General features: G+C 52.4%; 1 protein-coding gene, 1 long non-coding RNA gene and 1 pseudogene across 2 annotated transcripts in view; 1 reads left to right on the forward strand and 2 right to left on the reverse strand.

Annotated features, from left to right (window-relative positions):
• Positions 1 to 20081, reverse strand: part of PIK3CD (phosphatidylinositol-4,5-bisphosphate 3-kinase catalytic subunit delta) — a 25922-nt gene extending 5841 nt beyond the window's left edge. Inside the window, 11 exon segments of the mRNA XM_015591335.2 lie at positions 1 to 23; positions 115 to 211; positions 820 to 1041; positions 2099 to 2188; positions 2596 to 2745; positions 3069 to 3248; positions 3612 to 3841; positions 3940 to 4168; positions 6047 to 6197; positions 6295 to 6316; positions 19962 to 20081. The exon segment at positions 1 to 23 is cut by the window's left edge and continues 12 nt beyond it. Of these exon segments, the coding sequence (XP_015446821.1) occupies positions 1 to 23; positions 115 to 211; positions 820 to 1041; positions 2099 to 2188; positions 2596 to 2745; positions 3069 to 3248; positions 3612 to 3841; positions 3940 to 4168; positions 6047 to 6187 (1362 nt within the window). The 5' untranslated portion in view covers positions 6188 to 6197; positions 6295 to 6316; positions 19962 to 20081.
• LOC107195850 lies at positions 908 to 2127 on the forward strand. Its single transcript, XR_001517116.2, has 3 exons — positions 908 to 1050; positions 1416 to 1601; positions 2036 to 2127. It is a non-coding gene; the product is annotated as an uncharacterized LOC107195850 (long non-coding RNA).
• On the reverse strand, positions 17889 to 18007 carry LOC112481841 (annotated as a pseudogene).
• Positions 20082 to 21620: the final 1539 nt, after the last annotated feature.

A 21620-nucleotide genomic window follows, 5' to 3' on the forward strand; every position in this document is an offset into this window, starting at 1 on the left:
GTTCAGCAGCTCCCCCTTCTCGTCTGGACACAGGGACAGATGGAGTTGCAGGGGCAATGCCCCACATCTGGGACACCCCGCCCCGCGCACCTCTCCCTCCTGGCCTAGGCCCACCTGGGACAGAGGGCCACATGTAGAGGCAGCATTCGCCCGTCTTGAGCTGGTCCTTGTAGTCGAACAGGGTGAGGTTAGCCCAGGCGATGGGGCAGTCCTGGGAGAGAACGGGGCGCGTCACGGCCAGCGCCAGAGCTAACCCCTCGCTCATGTGACGGATGGGCCCAGCCCCCAGGCCGGCTTCCCTGCCCGAACCCAGACTCCCCGTGAGGAAGCCAGCGAGGCTGGCCACCTCTCGGTTCCCTTCTGCCGCAGCTGCATCCCCACTCCTGGCTTCTGGAGGAACCCCCAAACAAACCATACTGGCCCCAGAAAGCTGGCCAGCTCAGCTATGGAGGAGTCAGCATGGCTCAGCGGCCAGTCACATCCGGGGCCTGGTGACTCAGGGCCCAACCACCACTGCTTCCTGGCCAACTGCTGACTCAGGCTCCCCGGCCTTCTGCGAGGACAGCGAATTTGTCCTTGCACCCCAGGCAGCTGCCTCCAGGTTCCCCCAAGGACCGAAGGCCCAGGCTCAGATATTCCAAACTGCCCTGCTCACGAGCCTGGGAACCCAGAGCCGTCACACCACGGGGCAGCGGCCAGGGTGGGAGGGTGGTGTCCTCAGGCTGAGTGGCCCCTGGGGCTGCAGGGCTGGCCTGGGCACAGCAAGGAGTGCACCGACCCTCTGAGGCCTGGCCCCAGCCTCCCAGCGGCCCCACCCACCGCCTTCTTGGACTTCTTCTTGGTGGAGCGAGCCTTCTTGGCCTTCTCGATGACGGCGTACAGCGCGAAGCAGAGGCGGGCCATGCGTGGCAGGTCGCAGACGTTGATGTCGAACTCCAGGCGCTGCTTCCACACGGGCTCCGAGCACACGTTCACCTCGGAGCTGGACACCGTCTTGCACAGCGTCTCGTTGCCGTGGAACAGCCCCGCCTGCACCACCAGCTGGCGAAGGTGCGGGCACAGGTGACAGGCGGCAGAGGCCCGGGTCCCTCTCCCCTCCCAAGTTCTCCCACCCGCCTGAGGCCAGAATCTCTTGAAATGTCCTCATTCCAATGGGTCCGCATCCCACTTCCCATGTGGAAGGAGGTACGAAGTGGGGACGCCGCCTGCCTGCGTGGGCTGAGCGGCCACGAGGTGGGGGTCGAGGGGTGAAGGGAGGGGCGCAGGGGGCTGTGCGTGGGCACCGGGTCTCAGCTCCCCACTGATGCCGTGGGACCCCGGGGCCATGTCGTGTCCTATTCTGGCCTCTGGCCTCATCGAGGCCTCGGGAAATCCAGGGACCCTTCGACTCTGACGCCCAACGGCCCCCTCCACAGCTAGGAGCCTATGTGGTTGGGAAGGATTGACCGCTGCGTGAACACCGGCCCTGCCTCCTCCAGCTCTGCCGTGACAGCCCAGCCAGAAAGCTGCCTTCGCCCGGTACCCCAGGATTGCACCAGGGGAACCCAGACCTGCCTGCCTGTGAAACGACCCTGACAAAAGGGCTCCCCAAAGAGACCCAGGTTTCACATCTTGCAAATAGGACAATGAAACCTGTCCCAAGAACTGAAGAGATGGGGCGTGTGACCAGCTCAGAAGTGGGCTTGGCCCCTGGGGGTGCAGCGTATGCTGCACACACCTCCTCCCCCACACCCGTGACCCCCGGCCGTCCCAAGGCGCCCAGCCCAGCTGGAGCGGCCCCTTTTCCCACTCCTTTCACCTCCCTGACTGCGGTTTTCCACGTCCCTGGGCTGGGCCTGGCCCCACAACCTCCAGAGTCGAGTACCCAGAACTCACTGGGCCGGGTTTCTACGAATCCACCTCTCTGGCCGGCGGCCTGCTCCCCTCCCCCCTTCCTGTTTTGAAACAGCTCACAACCACCCCAGTCAGGGATGCTGGGTAATGTGGTCAGGTGGCTTTCATGTGACCCCCCCTCTTCTTCCTCTTGCCCCTACAGGCCACAGTCACCTTGTTTGTGCAAAAAAACACCCACTCCCCCTTCCGGCTCAGGAGCTCCTACCTTCATCCGCTCGTCGGCGTTCACTTTGCTGCCCTGGATCAGCTGGATGCAGAAAGGTTGCTCCAAGGACCACAGGGACACAGAGGAGGGCTGGGGGGCGGAGGGGAGAAGCAGGGCCATCAGGGCACCATTAGGGCACGCGGACGCAGAGGCTTGGTGGCTCTTGGGGGCGGGGTGAGAGTGTTGCAGGTTTGTGACGAGGCTCAGCTCCCTGCTCCCAACCCCATCCTTCGCCAGAAAACCTGCTGTGCAGGTGGCCCAGGGCCACACTCCTGAGCTCAGGCTGCAGGCCGCCTCGGGCAGTCGGACGGGCCTCTGCCCCAGCATGTCAGCGGTCAGCCGTGTTGGCTGCCAAGCTCACAGTCCAACCAGCCGAGGGGCATGAGACGAGGGGCCCCGGACCTGCCACCGGCCTGGGGCGTTGCCCAGTGGGCTCTGGCTGGACAACAGATGGGAGGAAGGGAGAAGCGGAGGGGCGGAGGAAGGCACCGGCTCACCTTCTTCATGGGGATGGGGGGCGGTTTGGTGCGCGGCTTTTGGACTTGGGGGGCGGGGTCGCTCTGCTCGTCCCGCATGGCGAGGATAGAGGAGCAATGCACCATCGTCAGGTGGGGGGTCAGCCCGCTGTGCAGGCAGCTGCAGATGTACTGAGGTGGGGATGCAGTGAGTGGCTGGCGGGGGTCCCCAGCCCTCCCTGGCTGCCCGGGGCACCCCTACGCTGACCACTGCCTGTCTCAGGCCCTTCTGGCCTCTCCTGCTGGGCCTTCCTGGCCCCACCCACCTCCTAAAGATGGAGCCCTCATGTTCGCAGGAGGGCCAGCTCAGCACGGGGGCACTCTCATCGTGACTCCCAAAGGCCTGGCTTACCGGGCTCAAGACGGGGCAAAGAACCAGCTCCCCCAACCCCCACTAGACCCCGGCCCAGGCCGTGGGGAACCCAGGTCCCCAGCCCCCAGCCCTCAGCCCTCACCTGGAACTGGCAGAGGGGGTAGCTGCCGTACAGGTACTCGTGCCTGCCGTTCACCTGCAGGGCATAGTCCTCGGCGTGCTCCACCAGGGACTGCCGGAAGACGGTGGCCTTCTTCCGGAGGGCGCAGGCCATCAGCGACAGGGGCACGTCTTTGCTGGACACCTGGAAGGTGAAGCTCTCCTGTGGGGGGGAGGGAGAGTCCGCCTGTGGAGGGCCCACGGAGTCCTGGGGTACAGGGGTGGGCCCACTGCCCCCTGAGGGTGCGGTCTGACGGAGGCACACGGCCGACACCCAGGAAGTAGGTGTTGGACGAACGAACAGACCAATGGCCAAGGCCGTCTGGTCATTCTGCCTCATCAAGCCTGCCTGGTGGAATGTCTGGCTGAGTCCCTCGCATGCATGGATACCCCACAAATAACATCTGACGCTACTGGGAGGGAGAGTGAATTTAGGGGGCTGGTGGGGACTGGGGAATCTCATGGGGGCAGCGTCCCCCATGGACACAGTGACCTGGGTGCGGCCCCAGCAGGAGCCACGGCTCACCTCACTGCCCTCGAACTTGACGTTGACCAGGAGGGCGCGGTTGGGGACGCGCAGAGTGCCAGGCCCCCAGGTGCGTGCCGAGGGCTCCAGCTGCAGGGGGAAGCTGTACTGCAGCCAGGCCTCCCAGCCCAGCTGCTGGCGGCGGGCGGCCGCCTCCTCGCAGAACTGGCGCATCTTGGCTCGAAAGTCGTTCACTTCTGGGTCGCGCAAAGAGTCAAACTCGTGGAGGCCTGAGAGGCAGGGCGGGGCCCGGTCAGTGTGGGGGGCCGAGGGGCATGCCCCTGGCAGGCGGGGCGGCCTGGACCCCGTGGCCCACCCGGCCGGGTACCTTTGCCGATGAGAAGGCTGATCTGCGAGTTGATGAGCTTCTTCACCCTGTCGCCCTCACGGGCCACCAGGCGTAAGACTGGCAGGAAGGGCTGGATGTCACACAGCCGCCGCTGCTCGTCCTCCAGCTCCTGCTGCTCCGCGGTCTGGTTGACACAGGTGAACACATAGGCCTCGGGGTCACTGAGCATGTGGAACAGCGGCTCAAACTGGGCTCGGTGCCACAACACCTGAGAAGAACAGTCGCCATCAGCCCCTCCGACCAAGGCAGGCGGGACCCCAGGGAGCTGGGAGGTGGGTAGAGGCTGGCCTCAGTCCGGGTGTCCCACCGTGCACGACCCTGACAAGTGGGCAAGGGCAAGACCCCAAGACTGCCACCCTCTCCAGACCCCTGGACCCATGCCCACATGGGGCGCCAGGAGCCCCTATTCCTGTGAAGGGTGCCAGGTATGCACGAAAATCTGGAACTGAGTCCTACAGTCTCCCCTCTAGGTTACTCTGAGAGATGGCCCACTGGACATGACCTCCAGACACCCCCAGCTCATCATTCTGGGCCTTGACACCCTAATTTAGAAAAGCTGAACTGAAGGGGGCCATAAAACCCTGTGGCATGTGTGCCCTCTGGGCGAGGTGCCCCCAAGGATCGCTGGAGAGCCATCCAACAGTCAAGCCTTAGTGCAAAGGTGTTCCCCACTATGTCACAGTGAAGACGGAAGGAAGGAGAATGGCCCTGTGTTTCTTCCGTGGGGGGATGGGTAATTAAGGCCCATCAACGCCAAGGGAGAACATGGGATGGGACCCGGAACCTAGGGGTACCTGTGTGACAGAGTGCTCCAAGATGCATCATTAAGTGTGTGTGTGGGGGGGGGCCGGAAACCAAGCTGTACAACAACAAATGTAATTCAAGCCCATTTCATAAAAACAATAATAAACATCTTAATTATATAGAGCGGGATGCGGTAGACCACGGGCTACTGGAAGACAGCCACGCCCATCATTTACATATTGTCCAAAGCCAGAGGCAGAGTTGGCAGTTGGGAAATATACCACAAGGCCAGCAAAGCCTAGAATGTTTACTATCCGGCCCTCAGAATAAATAAATATATGAAGAAATTGAAGTGGAATCAGGGTGTGACTGTGGTGTTTTACATCTGTGCAGTGTCCTCATTTGAATAACATGCATTTATAGCTCTGTAAGCAGATAAATAAGATTAACCTTAAGATGGTATTTAGATAAAGTTAATAACATGGAAAAGATGTTATAATGTCAACTCGGAAATAAACGAATATAACAGTTCATGATGAGAATTACCACAAAAAACAACACTACATTGTATATAAAAGAAAACAGGTAACAGTAACACGTGGCTGGATCGTAGATACTTTTCTCCTACTTTTTCTTATGTTCCTAAATTTCAATGTGTCCACATTACTTTTGAAATGGAAGGAAAAAAAAAAAAGAAATTAAAAAAAAAATTTTCCCAGGAAGGATTTAAAAAAAACAAAAAACAAAAAAAACCTCAAGAATGGTCCATTCTCTTTTTTTTTTTCCTGCTTTTAAAATTCTGAGCTAAGGTCTTGCCCTCTGGCATGACCCATTAAATGCCACACTTTTTAAGCAGAACAAGCCCTTTGAAAGGTCACGAGACAGTAGCTACTGAATACTATCCAGATAGTCTAATCCTTTGACTCAGTAATTTACCCTGAAAATTATTTAACAAGACAAAGCCATTTCCAAAGATGATGTTTCCTAGAATGACAGCTCCATAAAGACAAAAGACCGATAAAACGCTTAAGTGGCCATGGATGGGGAGTGGTTCCAAAAATGAGGGCACAGCCGTGGAGAGAATGAAAGGCCACATGGGAACCACACCCTGAAGCTCCCCTGAAATCTAGTGAGGGTGGATGTGCACGGATCCTGGGGGAAGCTGAATTCGGAATGTTAGGTGGACTCTACCTGCAAGTTTTTAAACAATTCTCACATATCGTTGATCTTTTAAAATGCATATTTGAGGATCTCAAATCTGATAAACTATGCATGTGAGTGCAAGTTTGTTGTCTTTCTGAGTTCCAAGCTCTGAGGATGAGTTTTAAGGTCGAGATCTTACCTTCTTGATGGTGCTGAGGTTGGCATTTCGGGACACAGGGAAGTTCAGGTATACCCCCGTAGGCAGCAAGAAGTCGACTGTCACGTTCTGATTCTCCTCCTTGGTCCAGAATTCCATGGGGCAGTCAACCCCTGGGGGCATCCTGCTTTTTTACTTCTCAGACACCAGTTGTCCTGTAAAGGAAGCAAAGGCAAAATGACCCCCTGCAGGTGGACTAGGTAAGTCCACCTGCAGGGGGTCATTTTTTTCACTTCTCAGACACTTTGCGTCCTGTAAAGGAAGCAAAGGCAAAATGACCCCCTGCAGGTGGACTAGGTAAGTCCTTCGAAAGGACCCTTTGAAAAACAGACTGTCAGGACCTTTGACAGCCCAGGATGGAGTCTCGGCCCGTGGGCATCCGAAGCCCATCTCTCTGGGCCTTTTTCTGCCTGGGGTGGCTTGTGGCTCCTATAGCCCCAGGCCACCGCTGGGCTAAGCTGCCTCTCTTACGGGCAGGCCCTCTGTCTGCATCCCATACAGCAGTGGCTCCAACTCAAGACACCAACAGACCCATTCCAAATCACTCTCTCTCAGGAACACACACATGTGAGAGATCTCGCCGTGGCCACCGACTGGCGAAGACACAAACTGGCAGGACACTGGTCAGACAACTCAGGACTCGAGAAGGACCGAAGGCTACAGTTCTTTGAAACTTTCTAACTGGAAACCAAGTGGCTTAACAATGGCTTTGGCCATCAAGCAATTTGTTGAAATACCTCAGTGGTACCAAACCCCTCAGTCACACTTACCCCCTAGTTAAGTAACAAAATGTTATAGACACGAAGAAAGGTTCTTCCAGCATCTTCCCCACTCCAGGTCCCTGCCTCGGTATCCACCCCCACGTATACCAGCTTCAGGTTGCTACCACCTAGATCCTGATTGTTTATAATTCCCATGCATGCTTTTATACTTTTATTATACTAATACGTATCCACAAACAATTTCCAATATTTTTGCATGCTTGAGAACTTTGTATAAACAGTCTTTTGCAACTTGCTTACGTTCCTTAGATCTGGCTATGCTGATAACATGTAGCTCTAATTCATTCATTTTAACTCGTGTGGTATTTCGCTGTAAATAAACCACTATTTATTTACCCTACTTCTCTTGTTGATGAGCCTCAAGGTTTGTTTCTACTCTTTTTGGTTGTTACGAATGATGCTACACATATATTCTTGCTCACATTTCCTTGTGTACGTGTCAAAGTCGGGATGAATGTCCAATGTCACAATGTAAATAAACCGTATATGTAATGTCAAAGTTACCAGTAGCCACAGTGAAAAAAAAAAAGTTAAAAGACACAGATAAAATTAAGCTTAGTGATATATTTAACCCAATATATTAAAAATATGGTCATTTCAATGTTATCAATATAGAAAGATTACTAAGGAGATATATATATATATATTTTTTGGCATTAAGTCTAAAATCTGGCGTACACATTACACGTAGAGCACACTGCAATTCGGACACTAGATTTTTCGTTGGAAATCTTCTGTAGGTAGATTTCATACAGCTGACAGGTGAAAAAGTAGGTTCGCAGACACAAGTTGTTCCAGATATACTTTTAAGTTTTCAGCGAAATGAATCAAGTATTCATTCTTACATTTAAGTGAATTAAAATTAAATTAAAAGTGTAGAAATTTTGTTCCTCAGTCACACAGCTCCACAGTCCAGGTACTCAAGAACCACACGTGGCTGGTGGCAGCCGGATCAGACAGCACGGGTCCGGGACATACGTGCTTCATCTGAGTTTCGCCAGCACTCGATCCGATGGGCACGAACCGCCCTTGCTATTTTAATTTGCATTTCCATGAAACATTCATCTTCTCCGAATCGCCTGCTGATACACTTTGCCCATTTTCCTATGGGGCTTTTGTTTTCGTATTAGTTTGTAGGGCTTCCTTTCCATACTCTACATTGAATTCCTTTGCCGATTATAAGAGCTGGAACTATCTTCTCCTAGACCAAGCCATCTTTTCACCACTTTTTAAAATTTTGTTTTACAGCAGAAAAGGACAGCTTTCTTAGAAGAGAAAGGAAAGCGACAGGACACTTCTAGACGGGGAAGTCAGGGGCTCACGAGCCAGCCCGGGCCTCACCCTCGGTGGGATGCAGAGGCCGCTTGGAGCCGCAGGACTGCACATTGCCCTACGTTGCCACGCCACCAGCTGCCATGCCGCCAGGGCTGAGATCCACTTCCTCTGATTGTAAAACCACATCCTACTTTGGGTTCCTCTTTCTGAGAATGGCTGGGCCAAAGGCTTTCTTTTTGATTTAAAATGCTGGGGCTAGTCAGGACTCCTGGAGAATCCACTTACAATGCTGAACGTCAGGGGTCCCCAATCCCTAGGCTGTGGACTGGTACCGGTCTGTGGCCTGTTAGGAACCGGGCCACACAGCAGGAGATGAGAGGCGGGCCAGCGAGCGAAGAAGAGTCATTCTGTATCTGCAGCCGCTCCCCAGCACTAGCATCACGGCCTCAGCTCCACCTCGGATCCTCAGGCATGAGATTCTCATAGGAGCACCAGTCCCTGGTGCCACAAAGGCCGGGGCCCGCTGCTGCAAGTGCTCTGGCCAAGCTCGGGAACTCAGGGGCACCTTGGGCCATTTGATCCGAGGCTGAGATGAGCATGTGAGGCATGAGCTCCCCGGGACTCCAGCCAAAGGGACAGACGGGGCTCCAAGACAGATGCGCCCTCCCTCCCCTGCCCCTTAGCGCTGTGGAAACGGAGCCTTCACCACACATCCATCTAGGATGCAGGGAAATACTGCGATGCGAAAAACTAAGAGAGGAAGACTCGGGATGGTGCGGGCAGGACGCAATCAAATGCCAGAGATGGGATGGAGAAAGCAGAAACTTCTCCCCTCTTTGTGAGCCCAGGACCCATGGTGCAGCTGCTAACAAGCCCCAAGTCTCTGTAAAGCCCAGACTCGTCATCGCTCTGCAGTATTGCGGGACACAGATGTCGGCTAATCCAGGGACTTTAAAACTGCTCCAAGGATGCAGGTCGATACAACCACAAGAAAACTGACAGTACCAACTAAAGCTGAACACACGCATGCCCCTTGACCCAGCAATGCCCCTCCTAGGTAGTGCAAGTACACGTGCACCAAAGATGAGCCCGAGAGCGCCTGCGGCATTGCGATTCCTAACAGCCTCAAACTGGAACCTTCCTAAATGCGCGTCAGCAGTAGAATGGCAAAATAAACTGTGGTACCCTCTCCCAACAGGATGTGCTACAGCAATGAGAACGAGTGACCTACAAACACGTACGACAATACAAATGAGTCTCACAAACGCGAAGGTGAGCGAAAGAAGCCAGGCACAGAAGAGTCGGTGCTCGTGATTTCAGTTACGTCGAGAAGGAGCTGGGGCAAGATGACGCTATGTTGGCAGAACGGATGGGGCTTCCCCCGAGGGGAGGGCTGTTACTCTGGGGGAAAGGGGCACGTGGGGCTTCTGGGTGCTGGCAATTTTTGGTTTCTTGATCTGGAAGCTAGAGACTTTAATTTTCACAGACTCAACATGCCCTCGGCCCACGTGGTTCAGATGCACTGACTTCACTCCTGGCCAGTGGAGTTGCCTGAGACCCAAACCCAGCCAATCAGAGCCCTGAACATCCCCTGGCCATGGGGATTGGATTGGAAGCAGGAGTGAGACTTAGGCCCAGCCAATCATCGTACAGCATCTCTTGGCTACAGGGATTCCAGGATGGGCATGCGAATAGCAAATCAGTACAATGGGTTTTGACATATGGACTTCCATGGGGACTTCCTCCTTGGGTAGCAGATAACATGGCTGCTGGTGACCACCTGCTGCCCTTAGGGGTAGAACCTGAGGAGACCAGCATGGGGGAAAGCATAGCACAAGTGGGGTCCCGAGGACATGCTTTGATGTCCTGGATCCAGCCATGCCTGAAGCTAGCCTCTCTCCCTGGACTTTTCAGTTCTGTCAGCCAATGAATCTCTATTGCTTTACTTACTTTTTTTCAATGTAGTTTGAGTTGAGTTTGTTTGTCACTTAAAGCTGAAAGTATCCATTAATGCAGTAACACATTCAATTTTGGGAAGCTTCTAGTGTTTAGAGAGTTCTTTGCTTGGAAACTGGCTGGCCTCTAAGAGTCAGCCTGCCCTCTGCGCTGCCTTTGAGGCACACAGAGTTGTTATCTGTCGACGCTTCCAGATGTGGCCCCAGTGCCTTTGACCGTTCTTCCTTACAATGCATTTTTTACACTCTTCTGCCAAAGTCTGGTGCTCCAGATGGGGCCTGGCAGGCCAACTGTAGAAGAATGTTCTAGGCACCAAGCTCTCATTTGCTCAGCCTCAATGTGGATCAGGCTCCCCCACCCCCACCCCAAGCGTTGAGACACGCCCACATACACGGTAGGGAAGAAAGGTGATCACACGTTGTATCAGTGCAGCGGACAGCATGTCAGATGGTGACCTGACTGAGAACAGGCACAGGGACTCCTCCAGGTCGGGAGGCTGAGAAATGTGCCTCTGAGGAGAGGATACCAGAGTCGAGGAGCAGAGTGTGCCGGTCCCATCCAGAGCTGTGAGAAGGTGGGCCATCCTGAAGCCTTGGCTGGGGGCGGGGAGGGGATGCTGTGGAATGAGATGGTTGGAGAGGTGAGCAAGGACCAAGTCCTGTGGGGCCTTTAGAACAGGGAGGCACCTCAGAGTGATGGGCAGCCCTGGAGGTAAGTTTTAGGCGAGGGAGCCGTGTCTGAAGCGAAGCTGCTGGCTATGGTGTGGAAATGCTGGAGGAAGCAAGCAGGCGAGCGGGGGACAGTGGGGAGCTCGTGCCACCGACAGAGTGGCTGGGCCCAGGAGAAGGAGCTGGAGCTGGGGAGAGAATTGGATATATTTCGGAGCTTGGGTGGATAGGGTGGGGATGATGAGGGAAGAGGGAAGGATGTCAGCCAGGTTTAGGCTTGGGAGATTGGGCGGGTGGTGGAAATTTACCAAGATGGGAAAGTGTAAGGGAGAAACGGATTTGGGAGGGGGGTTGAGCCGTAAAACAGCAAGAGCCACACTCCAGACATGATAAATCTAAGCTGCTTATTGAACATCCCAATGAAGACAACTGAAGGGTAAAGTCTCCAGTTTGGAGCTCAGGGGAGAGGTCTCTGGGGTCACAAAGATATAATTTGGGGTCTGGAGGTGACACAGAGGTGGAGGCGTGGGGACAGGTCAGATGGCCTAGAGACAGAGGGTAGGAAAGGGCCAGGCCCCACCTCAACACACTAGAGTGGAATCGAGCAAAGATGAACCATGAGTAACCCTTCCTAGCTCTGAGTCACCCAGATTCCTGAGGCAGACTTCTGTCTGTCCGTATCTGAATCATTAATAAAATATCAGGGAGACCTGGGAGGGAAGGCGCTCAATTCTTTTCACCTTCCCGCTGTGGCCAGACAATCCACAGAAGCAGCCCCGGCTGTGGGTCTCCATCATAGGACCACACCATCCCTTTTCAAGTTGCTCTTAGATGTTCTCGGATGCACTTTCTCTGGCCCAAGGTCAGGGATAGTTTCTCCAGCTGAGAATGTCTGAGGGGGTCTGACTTCCTGAATCCTGAGCAGTCGGCAGAGGAGTTAACCAAAGATCTCAATAAAAGTGCTTACGCCACCATCATCCCTCCCAGCCAGCAGCTTCGGGGATGAGGGATTGGGGGGTGGGGGTTAATGTATTTCTAAGAAGAAAGGCAAGCCAAAGATGTAGTATCCCAGAGCCACAAACGCTCCCTCCAGACTGAGAATGAGGTTGCAGCCCATCTAGAGTCCCCTGGGCTAGCGGAGCTGCTGGCTGGTGGCCTGTCCCAAGCTGGACACTGCCGAAGAATCCCTTTCATTCCCTCTGAAACGCCACTGCCCTGGGGCCCTGAGCTGGCGACTCCCATGTCTGTCAGACTTCATCTTCCCAGTGGCCATCACAAATGTGGCTGATGCTCAGACCAGGAGCTGCTGCCCAGCCTTTGTCAACATAAAGACAGGCTTTCTGGTGCTACAGTCACATGTCCTGGGGAGTAGCTTCCCAAGGCAGCACATGAGTCACCCTCAGCAAGCTCCATGCAGGGGACAGGCAGCAGGGAAAAGAGAAGTGTGTCCTGTTTATTTATGCAATAAACATCTTCTCCCTGAGGATGCCCGAGGCAAAACACGCCATGAGCCTCCGGAAGTCTCTCTAGAGCAGGAGTGTGAAGGTCTCGCCAGGTCATTCCTGTGGATCTGTCTGTAGAGAGAGATGATGACTAACTCTGGGACAAAACATCTGTCCAACGCCTGTGGCCCAAGAGAAGGAGCCTCAGAAACTTCTAGAAGGTGGTTATACACATACTCCAGGTGTCTACCACCAACACAGGCTGGGAGGATACAAGACCAGCTGTGACAAGGAGCAGGAGCCACACGGCTGGCCTTTCGCACCATACTGAATGGGGCAGCATCCGCGCTGGGCCTTGTGACCCGGGTTTATTTATGTCACCTTCTCCTCCAGTGCTGCATCCTAGCCGCGCTCTCGCGGGGAGTGAAATGGACACTTTCCCTGTTGCCCAACGTCTGTGCCAAGTGAGTGCAAGTGGGCACTTCAGAAGCAGAGTGGACAGTGCTTTACCCAGAGCGTCCACTTCCCGGCAGGGCCCCTGCATATCTGCCTTAAAGGAGCCTTCTAGAAACCACCCCCTGCTCTGGAAGCCAGGAAAAGCCCAACGATCCTTCAGCCACCCTTCCTCCTGGAGATCCTTGGGGAAAAGGATGCGAAGGGCCCCCCTTTGTCCCAGAAGGCTGCAAGCCCCAAGTCCTGGTCGTTCGTTCATTCAGTGAATACTGATCTGAGCACTGGGGAATGGGGCGGGGACCATCCCTGCTCTCACGGAGGTTTTATTCTAACGGGAGAACTGGACAAGCTGACTTCAGGCAGTAGGAAGAGTCGGGATGCAGTGGAAAGGGGCTGGCGGGGAGCGTCTCCCTTGTCCAGGAGGATCCCAGGCGGGATCACAGTGGAGTTGAGGCCCCGATGACGAGAAGGATCCAGAAAAGCTCTATGAACCCGGTCCCAGGAATGAGAAGTGCAAATGCCCTGAGGCGGGAGACCAGGTAGCGGAGTCGGGAGTCGGGAGCCCGAGGGCGAGGGGAACTGACAGGCAGGCGCAGTGAGGCGGGTCGTGCAGGGCCGTGGGCCGTGCGGGGAGGTCAGGTTCACTGTCAGTGGCCAGGGAAGCCGCTGGAGCGTTTGAAGCGCGGGACCGATGGCCGAATTTTATACTTCAGGAGGAAGATCGCGTTGGCTGCCGTGAGGAAAATGGGAGGGAGGGAGGCAACATGGGAGCGGGGACGCAATCAGGCCAGGCCCCGGGTAGCAGCTGGAGGGCCGGAAGGAACGAGGAAACGCGCTGGGAAGCCACACGGCGCCCGAAGCCTCTGCTTTTGCTGAGGAGCAGGCACCCCAGCACCCCAGCTTTGAAGCTCCTTGTCCCTAAAAACCTCGACAGAGAACCGAATCCACAGACCAGAGGGAAAAGCAAACAGTCCAGGGGTCCCAAGAGGCATAGTTTCAGGATAGATGTGCTGTTCTTCCAAAGTACACCTTTCATGGGAAGCACCTGAGTGTGTCTCACGGAGTGACCCTGGTCTACAGCTGCCCGGGGACCACAGCCGTTAGCCATAGCAAGACGGACGCCTTGCAAATCCAACACACGCAGCACAGCTAATGTCATCGAATGCAAAGCCACTGTCCAGTGGTGGTCAGTGGGGGTGGGGAACATGTACTCAAAAAGGGAGCAGGAAAGAAACCTCCAGAAGCCAGAGGCCAGGCAAGATGGACATCCCAAAGTCCATGCCCAGGACTTGAAAGAAAGGGCTTGTCTAGAGGGGTGTCTGACACCCCCAGCTCCCGCCACAGGAGAAGAAGGGGTCGGAGTAGCTTAGGAGGAGAATGGACGGAAGGACAGTGTCTGCTCGCACGGTAAACCGGGGCCGCAGACGGCCTCACGCCTGGCGTCTTACCTACTCACTTCTGCCTCTCTGTTTTAAACTTCTTCTTTTTTTCTTTTATTTTTACTCTCTTCCACTTAAAATGTATCTCCCACGAGGCCATAGTTTTTAGTAAGACAGTAAGTTTTAATTTGACTATTTAAAAAGAAAAAAAAAATCCTCAGCGGGGGAAAACCAAGACAGACATCAAAGGTGAGAGGTGTGGGTTTCTGTTCTACATTGACTCCTGCTGCCATCAGAAAAAAAAGTGCCAACTACCCTGCAAAAAATTCTATCCCAACCATCTCTGATGAGGTTCAGTTCATGGCCCACCTTGGGGGGGTGGGGCTTGGGCTTGCACCAAGTGGAGTCCCCAGACGCTACACATCAAAATTAATAGAAAAATGCTCGATCAAAATTAATAGAAAAATGCTCGATCTCAGATCTGGTAATTTGGGGAATTCGGGCATTGTTCTAAGAAAGCAATTCAAAAGTTAAAGAAATGCTATATGCAGAAAAATATTTGTGAAAGCGATAAATCAAAAATCATAAGGAAATGGCCCAGTAGTGTCCCACGTTAACTTAACAGTTGAATGAATAGTCATTGGACACCTGCGCACATTACGCACAACTGCAAGCTCTCCCCACATTAAACAGCACTAAAATGCACACACATTTATCTTAGACAAGAAAACATGTTTGTGAACAAAACATTTCAGAAAGAAGAGGGAAAATGAAAACAGCTATGTTATGGGTGGCTATGGCTGTCATAATAATGCCTTTTAAATTTTAATATCTAGGAAAGTTATGCAAGCAGATGATTTTTAAAATTACTCGAAACTAAAATGTTTGCAGCAATAAAAAAAAGAAAAAAAGAAAAAAAAACAGCCCCCTGACCTCCACATCCAAATATATCACCTCAATTTCAGTGTTTCTTTGCATGTTTATCTCTACATTTCTAAATAACAGGTTTATACTGATATTTCTTGATTTTCAACTTTGCACTTCTTACCTTAGAAGTTTGTGCCTTCCCACACATGGATGCTTGCAAATATGTTCTCTTCCCTCTTCTGAGTATCGCTATGTGATAATTTTTTGTTAAACATCGGTGCTTATATTATTCAAACCTAAGCCGCACACTAAAGCCACATGGTATACTATGACTTCATTTCCTGTCTTGTTCAACTTTCTGTTATTCCTGTTGACAGCTGCCTCATCTTTTTGATAGTTACTTCATTTCTAATTCTCTTTGTTTTCTATGTACAAACATGTAATTTCTCCCCAAACTCTCCAACAGAACTCCTCATAACGCAGCAAACATGTCAACGAATCCATCGGCTCCATTTTTTTTCTGGGAGATATTCCTCCTGGGACCCTCAGCCATCTTGCTCCGATCTGGGCCTGTTGGTTGCTCACTAGACCAGCAGCACAGCTGTATGTGAGACTTCTCTTCACCGTCATTACGGGAATTCCCTTCACCATCCTCCCCACCAGTCAGGGTACACCTGGTTTCAGGTAAAGAAGCCAACTCTCACTGATTAAGCAGGGAAGGAGCTGACAGGTTATGACATATTTGCTGCCTTGTGAGGCGTTTCATATTTCTGTTGGAGAGTTTGAAGAAGGATTAGTAGTTAGTACACTCGAAACAAAGCAAATAAAAAGATGAGGCAACTCTCAACTCCAGGAAAAGCAAAAAAGTTGCATGAGAAAATATAATCATAGTATATACTACACGGAGTCCACGATGCACGTCTGGCGGCAGAGCCGCTGCTCTTGCCACTGAGGAGCGGGTGTCGGTGTGTACCCCTGCCACTTCTGTGCCAAGAGCTCGACCTCGCAGTCCGTCACCGCCGCCACCGCCACAGGCATGGATTTGGTTCAGGCATCATCCCTCTCTTCTGTGTCAATGGAGCATCTTCTCAATGGAGTCCAGGTCATCTGGCTTGGAAATGAATACTTTCCAGTCCCCATGGGGGGTGGGGGGTGGGGATAGGTGAGCGTTTCTTTTTTCTTCCTACTCCCAAGACACAAAGTAAAAAAATAGCTGAAAAACAGAAGGCCGTTTGGCAGCTGAGCCCAATGAGAACGAGAGACAACTGCACATCGGACCCCTGGTTCCTCTTTCTGGGTTTACCCTCTCGTTTTGGAGGAGCACACCCTCCAGGATCTTCCCTGAAAAGGGATACAAAGCGGGGTGGGTCAAGTTTTTGAAAATTCATGTTCCGCCCCCGCCAAAAAAAACTTAATAGTTTGCTTTCATGACAATTGCAGAATTCTAGGTTGGAAATCAACTTCCTCTGACATTGGAAAGAGTAGCTCCGCTGTCCTCTGGCTTCCGGTGTGGGGCAGGAAGCTTCCCTGCTCTCTGCCTCTCTTTTGGGAAGTTCAGTGCCATTCTGTTCTCTGGTCTTCTGTCCGTGGCCTCTTTTCTCTTCGTTGGCCTTTTGTAACTTTTCTCTCTCTCTGGAGTTCTGAAAGTCCATGACGATGTCCTGTAGTGACAGCTCTTGCTTTTACATAGTGTTGCTTTCATTATTCGTTGTGCTCAGGACGACGCACAGACTTGGTGCAGGAACTCCTTCAGGTCTGGAGCTGTTTTCCTGTCGTTTCTTTGATAACTTCCTCTTCTCCGTATCTCTCCCCTCTTTCTCTTGAGCTCCTATGAGGAGGATATTGGGCTTCCCAAAAGGATTCTCTTTATATTTCTTTTCCGTTCTTCTACCTGGCAAGTCTTTCTGTTCTACTTTCTAGAAATTTATTATTCAATCTTCTGGCATTATTCTATTGAAGTTTTTGCTATTACTATCAGAGTTTTAATCTCCGAGAGCTTACTATTTTATGAATATTCTTTAAAAAAAAAACAAAAAACCTTTTATTAGCATTTATTTGATGCTAAATTTACTCCTGGGCCTTAAGTTTTTGTTTCTTCAGTTTCTTCCGGGATTTCCTTTGCCTTCTGTGCAACCTCCTCTTCTGGTTTAGGGACAATCTGCTCCTTTCCAGGAAGGGTCATCTCGCTGTGGCAGGGACAGCTCGTGTAAGGCTTCATCGGCCCACGAGCTCAGTGAGTTCTGTGCCACACCTTGGGCACTTTGTTCACCTGGATGTCCTCGATGACCAGAGTCTATATCTAAACTCTGAATTTTTAAGCACGTGCAGCAAAAATTCAGTGCTCTTTTTAGGCCATCGACCCTGCGTCCAGCCCCACCGTCCAGCCGGGGCACACCTACCAACTCTAGCACCATAACGACGGAATGGCACACGTTGCTTCCGTGAAGTGACATCGTTCAGACACTTGGTGACTTTTTGGATATGCAAACCCTTGATGGTCCGGGCAGTTTCACCAGTGTTCTTAAAATGAACACGAAGATTTGAACCTCTTGATTTGCATGGTTTTGTGAGGTTTTCTGGGTCAAGTAAATAGCGAACCATTTTCAGAGGTCACCTCCAGCCGCTTACAGGAAGAGCCATATTCCTTTGTTTTTTAAACAATCATGTTTATGATTTCTGAATCTCTTTTTTCTGTTTGTTTGGGTCTCTGTCTTTCATGCTGGAGGCCTCCTTCTATGTGGGATGATCCGTGGCTGCCCATTTAAATCTAAGAGAGAGGTGCTAAGAGCTCTTTGTGCACAGGTAGGGCTAGCTGCCTGTTAGGTATCACTGGGAAGTAACAAAGTAGCAAGCTAGCTTTTCAACAGGGTCCCCAGCAATGTCAGTATCTGAGGGTCATTTTCGTTTTGTTTTGTTTTTAGGTGAGGAAACCCTTGGTTGAGCTCACAGATTGCAAGGACCCTGTCAGCTTACAATCCCTGATTTTTTTTATTTATTTTTTATGCCTGCAGCACCTGGTCTTCCTAGGTGGTCTCTCATCCAAGTACTAACCAGGCCTGACCCTGCTTAGCTTCCGAGATCAGACCGGATCGGGTTTGTTCAGGGTGGCATGGCCGGAGACCTGAGGGTCATTTTTATCGTGAGGTCGGTTTTCTCAGAAAGAAGTTCTTCGAGGCCCTGCCTGGAGGGTGGACATGAGCCAGGCTGCCATATTCTGGGAGCCAAAGAAAGAGAAAGTCTCCCATTCAGTATGGAGAACTTCCCCTAACCCTCCTGTTCTCAATATGGGGGGGCGGGCGGGGGGTGGGGCTCCTCACGGCCGCCCCCGCCCCAGGCTGGCCCTGAGCTATTCGGCTTCAGCCGGGCATCTCATGCTGGCAGAGCCGGGAGCCGCCTGGCCATGTGGGCCGAGCAAGGGGTCTGCCGCTGTAACACATGCTTTCCACCAACCTCCCCGCTTCCAGCCACCCTCTGCCCCGCCGTCAGGATGCTCTGTAGCCCCATTCACGAGCCCTGGGTGGGTCCTGCGGGCACTTCAGCTTGCTTCCCCCACAGCATGGGACTTTCAGCACTTGGTGCTTGGCTTCCCTTTCACTCACCTGGATCCTCTCTTTCAAATGTTCCGCTCACATCCTTCCTCCTCTACCATCTACTTTTCTGTTTTCTTAAGGATTTATACCTTTATTCTCATTTTCGTAGGCTTTTTTGAAACAGCAGAAATAAACGTACATTCAATCAGTTATGTTTATGTGGAAGCCCATAATGATACTTAACAATAAATTAAAAAATCAAGTTTCCCAAAGATACACGCAAAAGACTGTCTAGGGAGTGGGGGAGGGTATTCCCACAAACAATGGTGGTGGAGGGGTTGGATTACAGGGGGTTATGCTTATTGTTTTTCTTTCGTATTTTGCAAATCTTTGACAGGAACTAGGTATTTTTATAAATAAAAAAGTATGAGGGTTAAAAATTATTCTTAAAAGACATCTTCTGAAACAGGAATCAAGATAATGGAAATGAGGGTGTAGAAGAAACTCTAATCGCCACGACCCAGGTCTACATGATCTGTGGTTTTCGCCCATGTTCCAGGGAGGCCTGGGGTCCCACGGAGGCACCCGAGGCCTCGGGAGGGTGGTGGGTCTGGGGCAGGTGCTGGATGGAAAGCGTCGGGCCGGTCTCTCTCTGCTTGTGCCTCTTTGTTTTTACCTTTATGGGTTAACGTTCTGCTTAATCTGATCTTTTGAAAGAGATCCACACCAGGAAAGAAGTTTGGAAAGTACGGATGAAGATCTACAGACCTCCAAGGATGACATCACGCTGGAACCCAACACCCATTCCATCCTCAGATGGCAGAGCTGTTGAAGTGCCTGGACAAGGCGGAAGGTGCCGTGTGCCCACAGAATACGCAGTGCCCACTGAGCTTCGAGAGGGGACTGCCGGCCAACTGACCTAGGAGCTCGCTAACCATACCCAGCTGCCCCGGACGCCAGAGAGGGCTGCTGAGTCAGTGCCCAGCCGATGTGAGCCTCTGGCCTCAGTTTCTTCATTTGCACAAGGAGGATCACATTCCTCTTCCGAGCTGATGTTCTAGAAGCTCCAAGGAGCATCCTATTACGGATACGGTTACTGCCAACTCTCTGGAGTAACCATGTCCCCAGGAAGGACTCCTCGAGAAGCAATACTGAGTTTATAAAAATTCAATCCACTTCCTTTGGAAGAGTGTTTTACTTTTTCTCTCCCTAAACCGGCCAGCCCAACTCTACCATGACAGAAGCAAGTCACATACTGAACGTTTCGGCTTGATACACTGTGCTCCGAGGGCTCATCAGAGCAAAGCTGGTCGGTCCCCTCTTCCCAGGCAGCACCCCTCTGTGAGGAAGCTGGCTGAGGTCTAGTTCACTTCCCTCCCATCAAATACGGATTTTTCTTTTCCTTCTGGCTCTAGTCCTACAAACAGGTTCTCCTTTGGCTGGATGGCCAGGGAGGATGGAGAATTACATTCAAATTCTACGCTATCTGCAAAATAACACCCCTCCTTTTCCCACCACCCCATTTGTCTCCTTCGTCCAACCTACCTCTCTGGAATGGTCCAAGAAAGACCAGTAGCAAAGGCCCCTCTGCCTGGCAGATTAAAGATGCTTTGGAATCAGCAAGCGTCATTCCGCCCTTGCCTGACTCTGAGCTCCCCTTATCTGTCAGGAAAAAAAAAAAAGAAAAGAAAAAAAGAAAGAAAAAAAATTAAAAGAGCCCCAGAAACCTTCTGTGCATTCTCTTACAGAACTTTAGCTCAAAAGCGACTGTTTCACCCAGGCTCCCTTTTTGCAAACCAATCACATTCTGCTTGATGGGCCTTTTTCACCGTCTGTGGCAATGCCACCCCCAGCTCCCTTTGGCGGTACTGAAGCGAACCACAGGAGCATTCCCAGTGTCTGAAGCAGGAGTATATATACATACAGATGACTCAGATCATTTTTAGAGTTGTTTGTTGGTTTTGTTTGGTTTTTGAAAGCAAAGTAAGTGATCTGAGCCAAGCCTGGGTTCCAGTTCCATTCCATGGCTGCAAAAAGCAGGTTTGTGAACTTGAGGTTCTCATTCAAGACCCAAACTGCATCATAAAGGAAGATCCCTCCCAGGTCCTGGAGATGAAAACGGAGGGAGTATGGGGAGGTGGACTCCCACTCACTGCATCTGTGTCCCCAGAGAGTAGGACCTGCCCCTTCACCTAACCCCAGACCTCCGGCGGGGGAGGGGGGGGTCTCCTGAGGAGCAGGAAGCCTAAAACCACTGGCTTCTCCATGAGACAAAAAGTCCAGTACTAGGAAACCACTGGAAAAAGGTATCCATTCCAAGAACACATTTCCCAAGCCCAAGCTGAGATTCTCCCTGCTGCCGGCCCAATTGCTTGAGGGGGGTATCCCACCCCCCCACCCCTCGCCGCGCATATCGCCCCCCCAACACACTCTACTGCAGGAGCCCAGGAACCTGGGCTTATAGATGGTTCTTTCACTCAGCCTCCAGGGGAGGATGGCAAGGACTTCCCAAGGCACTGCCACCAGAGAAACAAGAGGTCAGCATCGAGAAAGAAATAACTTCCATTGATGACCAATGGAGTAAACAAGAGGACGAAAAAACAGCAGCTCAGTCACAGGGAAATGAGACATGATCGTAGAGAAAGCACGTTCTAAACGAGGAAAGACAAAGCAGAAAGCATGATGGAGCCGAAAGAGGGAAGAATTAGAGGAGGCAAGGAAGGAATTCGTCCTCAGGAATTCAGGTCAGGAAATACGAAGCCGGGACAGAATTCACAAGAGGGCGGCCAGGGAGCAGGCTCTTCCCCGGAAGAAAGGTGGGTCTTTTGCTCTGGCCCTCAGGCTGGCCAGGACCTCAGGACCTGGGTCTGCCGCCCTCTAGCCCCCTGGGTTCAAGGGCAAAGCCTGGAAGGCAACGCTAGGAACGGACAGAGCGCAGGATGCTCCGTCCCCAATCGGGGGCAGGGGGAGGGGAGGAAGCGCGCAGCAACTGCTGGGTGTCTGACAAGTAAACAGCTTGTCCTGAAAGGCTGAGGGCCCTGCTCATCCCATCAAGGGCGACAGCGGGACACCCCGATTCCCGGCCCCTGGGAGGCACAAAAGGGATGCGATGAGATCAGGAAAGGAGAGCACGAAGCAGCCCACACCAGAGCGCGGCCCCCTGCCCCGGCCTCCCCAGCGGAGTCAGGTCCGCCACGAGAACAC

The sequence above is a fragment of the Pteropus alecto genome, unplaced genomic scaffold (assembly GCF_000325575.1).
Source record: "Pteropus alecto unplaced genomic scaffold, ASM32557v1 scaffold125, whole genome shotgun sequence".
NCBI lineage: Eukaryota > Metazoa > Chordata > Mammalia > Chiroptera > Pteropodidae > Pteropus > Pteropus alecto.